The 9,715-nt window shown below is 49.4% G+C and overlaps 1 protein-coding gene across 1 annotated transcript in view; it reads right to left on the bottom strand.

Moving 5' to 3' along the window:
- The window catches only part of ANKMY1 (ankyrin repeat and MYND domain containing 1), an 83,237-nt gene that overhangs the window by 22,291 nt on the left and 51,231 nt on the right, over positions 1-9,715 (bottom strand). Inside the window, exons 14-15 of the mRNA XM_008583719.1 lie at positions 5,655-5,768; positions 5,177-5,342 (exon numbers count right to left, since the gene is read on the bottom strand). Coding sequence (XP_008581941.1) covers positions 5,177-5,342; positions 5,655-5,768 — 280 coding nt within the window. The remainder of the gene's footprint in view (positions 1-5,176; positions 5,343-5,654; positions 5,769-9,715) is intronic.

Here is a 9,715-nt window from a genome sequence, read left to right as displayed (position 1 = left end):
ACCCTCTTTATCACGTTTTGTTTTAAAGTCTATTTCGTCTGATGTGATCAGAGCCACCCAGCTTTGTGATTGCTATTTCCATGATACGTGTTTTTTTCATCCTTTTGCTTTCAGTCTATTTGTGTCATTGACTGTAAGATGTGTCTCCTGCAGACAGTGTATAGACGGGTCTGTGCTTTCCCCGGTGTTTACTCCGCCTCGTGATTGGGTTGCTCAATCCACCCACATTTAATGCTATTGATAGAGTTGGATTTATGTTTGCTATTTTACATTTTGTTTTCTGTGTGTTTTTTTGTTCCTCTCTTCCTCCTTTACTCTTTTATTTTGCATGAAGTGAATTCTTTTTAATGTAACACTTCAATTTCTTTAATAATCTTAAACTTTTCAGTTATTTTTCTTAGTAGTTGCTTTAGGGTTTACCNTAGACCTTTCCTCCTACCTATTTCCTTTGTACTGTTATTGGCAAATATACTACATTTCTATATGTTATGAGTTCAAATATATATGTGTGTAAATATACACACACATATACACACATACACATACGCAATGCATACACATATACACACACACACACATATATATATACACTGCTACAAATTCCTATACAAATTACTTACACATAAACCAAAAACTTGCTTTTCAAATCAGTTAAAAGAAGAAGGAAGAAGACACCAGCACGTGCACTGCTGTCGGTCAGCGCCTCTGCCGGTGCTCCTCCTTTATGGGTATTGGATCACCATCTGAAGTCACCTGCTTCCAGAAAACCGTTAGTGCTTCTGGTAAGGCAGGGCTACAGCAACAGATTCTCACAGGTTTCTGTGTATCTGAAAGTGTCTTCACTTCACCTTCATTTCTGAGATTAGCTTTGCTGGCTGTGGACCCCTCCGTGGACGGCTTATCTCATTGAGCACCTTGAACGTGACCTCCCCCTGCCTCTGGCCTCCCCTTCTCTTGCCAAGAGCTGGCCGTTTATCTCACTGGAATTCCCGTGTACATTATGAGTTGTTTTTCTTTTGCTGCTTTCTGGTTTTCTCCTTGTCTTTGACTTTCAGCATTTTAACTATGACGTGTCTGTTTTGTAGCTATCTTTGTGTTTATCCTACCTGGGAGGTCATCAACCTTCCTGAATAGATAGATTGATGTTTTTAAACACATTTGAGAAGTTTCATCCATCATTTCTTTGAATACTTTTCCTGCTCATTTCTCTCTCACCTCTGCCCTGGTACTCCAGTCATGCATCTACCAGTGTGCTTGATGGTGTCCACCCTTCTCTGATGATCTGTTTCATTCTTTTCTCTCTCTCAATGGTTCCCACAGTCACTCTGGGATGACAGTGCTTTGTGCAGGGCCCTTTCTGACTCTCTCCTTCCCTGACCACACCTGTTGTTTTAGTTCTGATAACTGCTGGCTGCTTGCTCATAGTTTTCAACAGTGCCCTGGGACATACGGTGCTCCATGAACTGATCCAATCAAATCAGGGCCTGTTGAAGAGATAGTTCCTGAGGTCAGCGTTTGAGATTTGTTCTGACCACAAGAGGCCTCCTCCCAGCTATCTCTTTCCCCAGTTTGCTCTAGCAACGGGGCAGATAACAGTTCCACCTACATCTCCCAGGAGACTGTCAGTCTTCCTGCAATTGCCTTCACAACCTCCAGTGATCTTGAGTGCACCATTAGGCTTGAACTTCTCCAAACTCTGTTGCCAGTGAAGTCATTTCCTTTGGGATGAGACACAGGGCTCTCTGTTTTATGGTGTGCTTCTCCTCTGGGTAGTTCTCTGAGCCATGGTTCCAGAGCTGGTGATAGAGACAATGACACATTTCTCTCTTAGTGACACTGCCACTTTAGGAGCTGAGCACACAGTAGAAGAAGGGAAGTAGCCCAGGTCTTCTCAGTTTGCCTCTCTCTGAGTGAAACCTTGTCTTCTTAGCTGGGGCAAGGGTGATGAAGACCCAATATTCTCAGCTGCACTGCACAGAAGGTTGAACCTCTGTCCTGCAAATGGGGGCTGAGCATGAGAATGGATTCCCCACCTCCTGGCCACATTGGCGGCACATCAAGTCTGGAACTTAGCCTCAGCAACAGGTAGCCAGGGGAACAAGGACAATTATTGACATCTACCCTCCTGGGAAGATAGCCCTCTTCTTGGGGATGTTTTTGACCCAGTCTGGAGTTTCTGCCTCCCTGAGCTGGAAGGGTGAAAGGGGTGAGTCTTGGTTTAATACCACAGACCCTCTCTGTTCTTACTGAGATTTTAAAGATTTTCTTGAATAATTTTTTTTATATGCTGCACACTCTTTGGACCATTTACTAAGTAAGACTTTAAATGGTTGGGTTTTTCTTTTATTTTATAATTTTCAACTGTATTGCTGGGGAGTGGGCCTACAGACCACCTCCTGCTGCCACGTCAAAAGTAGAAGCTACACATATTGTTTTACACGATTGCTGCCTCAGTCAGATGAGAGAAGAAAAAAGAAAAAATATGCACGTATACTGCCTTGTGTAATGATATTTGCTGCTGCTCTTTGTGTGGATTTGAATTTCCATCTGGAGCTACCTGCTTTCAGTCTGAAGAACTCCCTTTAGAATTTTTTGTAAGGCAGGTCTGCTAGCAATGAATTCCCTCAGCTTTTATCTGGGAATATTTTCATGGCCTTTGTTTCTTAAAGGAAGTTTTGCTGGATGTAAGAATCTTGGTGGGTAGTTGTTTCTGAAGAGAAGTCAACTGTGAGTCCTACAGGGCTCCCCTGTGTGTAATGAGCTGCTCTTCTCTTGCTGCTCTGCAGCTTTTCTCCCGGTCCTTGGCTTTCTGAAATTTTCCTATAATGTATCTGTTTGCAGGTCTTTCGCATTTATCCTACTTGGAATTTGTTTATCTTCTAAGATGTACAGTTCAACCTCCCCCGCACATCTGTCAAGTGTCCAGCCAGTGTTTCTTCAGATGGTCTCCTGATGCTTCCTGCCCCCCCGTCCTCTGCCCGTGTCACCACACACGTGATGTCGTGCTCAGTGGTGGCCCACCGTCTTCAAGGCTCTGTTCGTTTTCCTTCCTTCTTTCTTCTCTCTTTTCTCCAAATAGCGTCATGTCTATCAATTGATCCCCAACTTTGCTGATTCCTCTAGCCTGCCAATGCTGGGCCCCTCTAGTGAATTTTTCATTTTGGTGATTGTACTGAGTTTGAACTCCATAATTTCTACTTAGTTTTTTTTTAAATAATTTCTGTCTCTTTATCGACAGTCTCTACTTGATGAGACTCTGCCTTCACAGCTTCTCTCCCTTGGTCCATCACAGTTTCCTCTGGTTCTCTGAGCACATTCACAGTGCTTCCCTTGCAGTCTTTCTCTACTGAATCTGACCTCTGGTCTCTCACTGGTGGTTTCTGTGCATGTGTCACACTTTCCCGTTTCTTCGTATGTCTCATAATTGTGTGTTGACAACTACATTTCAGGGAACATGCAGTACCAGCTCCAGGGGCTGATGCCTGCCCGCCCCCAGGCTCGTGATTGCTGTTTGCTTGTTTAGTGATTGGGTTCATCTTGTGGAGTCTGTCCCCCCCCGCCCCACCCCTCTTCCAAGTGAAGCTCCTGACGGTGCTCCTCAGGGGGTGCAGCCTTGGGTACGCGCCAGTCACTCTGGGATGACACTGTTTGGGCAGAGATCTCTTTGACTGCCTTTTTTCATAACCATACCCAGATACTAGCTCCACTAATTGCAGGCTGATTGCTCTATTGCTTTCAAAAATGTCATAAAGTGCTCCTCAGACTGATCCAAACAGACTAGGGCTGTTTGAAGGGAAAGTCCCTGAGGTCAGTGTCTGAGATTCGTTCTGACCCCTGCGCTCTCTTTCCCAGCAACTACCCATCTCATAGTCCAGCCTGTATCTCCAAGGAGTGTACCAGTCTCCTCCAGCTGCCTTTCACCATTACGCCTGAACCCAGTCTACTGAAGCTGGAGGTAGTTTCTTTGGGATGAGATTTGAAACTGGCTGTTTTATGATATGGCTTTCCCCTGGGCACAGTCTCTGACCTAGGTTCTGAAGCTGGGGGTGGGGGAACGATGGCATGGTTCTCTGTGAGTGACACCCCCATTTTAGGCCCCAACCTCTGATGGGAGGGAGGAGGCAGTAGACTCAGGTCTCCTCACCTTGCCTTCCCCAGCTTGGATACGCTGCCTGTGAGCTGGTGAAGGAGCAGTAGAGGCCTGGTATTCCCAGAGGCACCGTGCCATACCCAAGGTAGCACGTGCATCCCACAGCGGGGGCTGGGCACGGACAGAGGCCTCACCTCTCAGCACAGTGGGCACCTAGTGTGTATGATAGCATCTAAGTGGGTTCTGGGGGGATGGATGTGGGGTGTCAGAATGTGCGTGGAGTGGAGGTGGGGGGCTGGGTGGCGGCATATGTGCGTGTGTGGGTGGGTTAATATGTGTGCGGGGGATTGGGACGTGAGGTATTTACGTGTGTGGGGCTGTGAGTATGCAGACGTGTGCCAGTGGGTGGTGTGTGTGATGGGCTGTTGCATAGGACTGACTGTGTGAGGGGGTGGGTGGGCCGCTCTGTGTGTGTGAGGTGGGGGTAGGGGCAGGTGGCTATTGTGTGCACATGGCTGGGTACCTGGATGTGTGAAGGGGTGTGGGGGGTTGGGATGGGTGTAAGTGGGGGCTGGGTGGGAGGTACATGCTTTTTTCCATACATGAGTGTGGGTAAAGGGGTGAGGGTGCATGTGGCATGCAGTGGGTATGGGGGGAGGGGGTGGGCAGTGCAGGCGGCATGTGAACATGTAGTCAGCACTGCCCTCTGGGGCTCAGGCCCACCTGTCCCTGGCACTGCACAAGCACAGTGCTCCTGGACAGTCTCCTGCAGTGGGGCTGAGGCCTCTCCTGGGCGTGGGGCCCTCTGGTGTGGGTCCTGGTCCTGGGCCACCAACTTCTCCTCCCAAGCACTTCATCCCAACTGGGACCCCTCTCTTCAATCTCTCCTGCATGATCTCCTTGGAGAGTAGGACACACATGGGCCAGCAGACCCCAGCCCAGAAGGTAGACCCCAGCCCGGTGGCAGGAAAGGCCACCCTTGTGCCCCCTCCCTGGACCGCCCCTCCACAGAGCTTCAGGGAGCCCAGCGCCAGGCCCCAGGATGAAATCTCAGTCCACCTGACGGACCAGAGCAGGGCCACCCACCTCTCTTGCTCAGGTACAGCTGCACCTTGTCCCACTGGCCCTCCCTGGCGAAGACGGCCTGCCGCAGCTTCAGGCCCATGTACTCCAGGAGCTTCTTCCGGGCCAGGAACGTCTCCCGCTCGGCCGGCATCAGCGTGTGGAAGGGGCTGTGGGCGATCTTCCGGTCCTGCAGCAAAGCGCAGGGGTCGCTGGCTGGGACCTCGGGGGCCGCCCTGCCCACCCCGCCCATCACTGAGGAGTGACCCTGGGTGAGCTGCCCCTCTCCGTTCTCGGTGACCAACGCACAAGGCGGCGCACACAGCACGTGCTGGACACCACGGGCAGGTTTTCCTCTCCCGATGACAAGGGGCTGGCTTCACTGAGAGGCATGAAGGACCTTTAGCCCAGTTTTGCCCTAGAGAAGCCAAGGCCCCAGTGGGGGTCCTTCTTGTGACACAAGCTCCACCTCCCGTCACCACTGAGAGGCTCAAAGCCATACCTGATAGAATCTGAAATAGCCGTAGTCAACAGCTGTGCCCACAGCCACGTTGTCCCCTTGTGTGAGCATTACAGGCCTCAGGATGTCAGCCCCATGGCTAATAAGCTGGTCAATCTGTGGGGAACAGAACCACATCAAACAAACGGCAAGGACGCCCCGGCCACCAGGAGGTGGTGGAAGCACCACCCAGAGGAGGGATTGGAACCCATGCTGTGACCCAGGTCATGAGGTAGATGGCAGGGGGGCAGCCGATGGCAGGAGCCCGAGTGAGCTGTCACTACCTGCACTCCCCCGAGGCCATCCTTGCAGGTATAGAGGAGTCAGCAAGAGAGACAGCATAGACAGGGCCAACATCATGGACAAGGAGTCAGGATTGAGCCTCATTATAACAACATCACAGAGAAGGCAAGGGGGGTCACTGTGAGGGGAGCCCTCCCTGACACCCTACACCCACAGCACCACGGAACTTCACCCACGTCTGTGGATGTCTGGTACAATCTCAGTCCCCCCAGACGGCAGGAGATATGAAGGCAGGCGCAGGAGGTTCCTGTTCTTTATGAGATCCCATCCTAATACGCTCGCAGGGGGCACTCTGTGAGACAGTGTGTGCATGCGTGCATGTGAAAGTGTGGGTGGGCATGAGCGTGTGCACAGAAGTGTGTATGTGTGCATGCGTGACTGTGCATGCATGTATGTATGTGTGCGTGACTTCTGGCAAACACACCATAACAAGGTGCTCTGGCTAAGACTCACCTCTATTCCACTCAGAGCCAGTGGCATCTAACAGAGGCCCTGCCTGACAAGGGAGACCACAAGACCAGATGGGTTTGGTGCAGCCCAGTGAGAATGGATGAAAACCGGGCGTGGTCTGCAGGGTGTTCACTGGTTGGTGTCCGGTTTATTTGCTAAGCAAGTGCAAGTGTTACTGACAGACCAGGCTTGGCTCACAGTCTTGCACTAAATAAATGACTCAAAAGTTCAAAAGATGGTGCAAAGATTGGAAGGTTTATTAAGAAAACAAACAGAAAAGTGGAACAGTAGGATTCGGTTTATCCTAGTCCCAATTGGCAAGGCCAACCTATCCCGCTTAATAGATCTAAAACATAACCAGTGCCACTTTAGACAAGCCCAAGTACAAAATGGCGCCACCCTCCTCCTCCCCTCCCCTCCCCTCTTCCCCTTACGAGAAGCCTCCCAACTTAAACAGAAACCCCTTTTGCTTCTGCAAGGAAGCACTTCTCCACCCCAATCCACATTAGCATAATGCCCCTCCTTGATGGTATCAGCCAGCCCTTGGTGGCTCTACCACCCCCACATCTGGTGCTGTCCACCATTTTCAGGGCAGCCCTGGGCTGCCTGCCACTCTGAGCACAGTCCAGAAGATTTCTTTCTTTAATAAAGCTTGAACAATACCCAGCATTTCAGCTCAGTTTCTTTCACTGTTTACACAGCAACTGATAAAAGCAGTTCTCCCCACTGTTGTCGGCACAAATGAGAAAAATACTGACTAGATTTAAATCAGAGAAACAAAGCACAGCCAGGAGCTCTCCAGGGTGCACCTACATAGTAGCAGATACAATCCAACCAAACAGAAGGAGAGGACTCAGAAAACCAGAGAAAGGTAAAGAGAATGTTAGTAGCTTCCAGACTTGCAGTCACTGTGTGGCATGGGAATGAATCCCCAGCACTCTCATGAATCCCCCGTCAGGGGGAACCTGCTCAAGCAAAGTCTTCACGGTGCAGGACGGGCCTTCCCACCTCTGCTAGTTGCCCATCAGGGCAAGCCGCTGCTGGCCAGAAGAAGCAGCTTCTCACAGGCTGAGAGGAGTTTAAGCTGTAGTTGTCTAGCAGTCACTTTAAAGAGGAAGAATAGGGGGAAAAAAGAGACTAAAACAGAATAAAGCATTGCCTTGACAGAATTTAGGCCGGGGACTCCCGGAGAGACTTACCAGCAGCACAGACATGGGAGCTAAATAGTCCCAGTAGCCACTTGCCTCTTGCAGCTAGAGTATTCTCTGGTGCCCAAAGCTTTCCAATTTTCACTGTGACTAAACTAGGCTCTTGGGTCCCAAAGTCATAGAAATGAACAATGCACCCAGCAGTAAAGCAAGCAACATTTTATTAAAGGAGGAGATAGACTTATGCATGGGGGTTGGCTAAAGTAAAGCCAGCCCACCCCGATGGGAGCTGTTCAGGTCTTTTACAGGAAAAGGAGTTAAGGGGTGCAGGCCAGCATCACAGGACGTGGCCCATTCTGTTCTTCCTGGCTGCGTCATGGGTGCACGCTCAGTTAGGGCTTTGGTCCTTGCACCTGCTCGGAAGGTCCAAGATGGTGGGGTTCATTATCATCACCCCGGAAGGGTCATTGTAGCAGTCACCTTGAAGCTTTGAGTGCAGGAATTCCTAAAGGGGTCTTAAGGTTAATCTGTAACTTAATTTTTACAATTACAGTAAACAAGCTTTGGGGGAGGGGTTTTGCAACCCAGTGAATATGTTTCCCCTCTTATCTCAGTCTATTTTATCAGGGTGGGCCATGGGGTAATCATATGCCCCGGGGGTCTCATGACTGAGGAGTGGAAAAGTAACAAAGTATCTTCCCTTGAGAAAATGGAGTCGGTTTGGTTCACGGGCCTAGCCTTACTCAGTTTCACAAGCAGAGCCATAATTCTGAGATTCACAATGATCCCCTATTCCCCAGGGAGGAATAGAAGTCATGAGGTCCCTGCGAGAATGCTCGAGTTTTATGTTTTCATTTCTGGGACAATCCTTAGAAAGATTAGCATGAGAACACCCTGGAAGCCAGGTGACCACAGCCCAAGAGAGCTCCTATCCCAGGCCTGTTGTCCCACGTGCTCACGGTAGGGCTGCAGCCAAGAACAGCAGCCAGAGAGAACAAGGAAGGGAAACATGGCATATAGAAGCTGTGTGCATGGTTGGGTTGTGTCCCCCAAAAAGACATGTTGAAGTCCTAACCCCAGGCACTGGTGAAGATGACTTATTTGGAAATAGGGTCTTTGCACATAACCAAATTAAGATGAGGTCGTTAGGGTGGTCCCTTCTCTGACATGACTGTTGTCTTTATAAAAAGAGACATTTGGACACAAAGACAGACACCACTCGGGGAGAACGCCACATGAACATGAAGGCAGAGATTGACCAAGGAACACCAGGAATTGCAGCAACCTCGGAGCTGGGAGAGAGATCTGAAGCAGATTCGTCCTCAGGGCCTCAGAAGGAACCGATTCTGCAACACTTTGATCTTAGACTTCTGCCCTCCAAGACCAAGGGACAATAAACCTATAGTTTAAGCCACCCAGGCTGTGGTTTGTTAGGGCAGCTGCAGGAAGCTGATGTGGGTGTAAGCTCGGAGAGGAAGACCCACAGAATCAGTGAGGTTCCCCCACACATGAGCAGCACACCATGGTGGGAGACGGAGGCAGCCCAGGCCTTGAGCAAAAGGGTTTATTCTGAGAGCCACCAAACCAAAACCGAACAAGGAAGAGGGAAAAGAATGAAACGACAGCCAGCCACACTTAGGACCATGGCTGTAAAAACAGGATGAGGAAACAATTCAGAATATCTCCCCCAGCATGGCACTGAAATCCCTACATGTCATAACCAAGCCAGGGAAGTCTCAAAATGTTCTATGGAATCACATCCCATGAAAAAATAACAGAGAAAATTCTCCAGTAGGCTACTGAAAAGCATTTGTTAAAATTCCTAGCTAAAACTATAAACTCTTAGAAGAAAACATAGCAGGAAAGCTTCATGACATTGGATTTGGCAATCATTTCTTGGATATAACACCAAAGCCCAGGCAACAAAAGAAAAAATAGACAAACTGGATTTCATGAAGATGAAAAACTTTTGTGCATCAAAAGACAGAACTCTGGCTCTGTCGGAATCCTGCTGACTACACCAACTGTGGTGCTCTGGCTAATGTTGGAATCCTGCCTACATTGCCATTGTAAAGCTACATGACCATAACAGTTGTCGGGCTCTTTTACCTGCCAGTAATCCTGCCGACTGGGCCGATTGTAAAGTTAGGGCTGGGTCTGGAA

Source organism: Galeopterus variegatus, unplaced genomic scaffold, assembly GCF_000696425.1.
Source record: "Galeopterus variegatus unplaced genomic scaffold, G_variegatus-3.0.2 Scaffold3013, whole genome shotgun sequence".
Lineage (NCBI taxonomy): Eukaryota > Metazoa > Chordata > Mammalia > Dermoptera > Cynocephalidae > Galeopterus > Galeopterus variegatus.
Note: the sequence above shows the minus strand (reverse complement) of the source record. Positions and strands in the feature narration are given on the sequence as shown.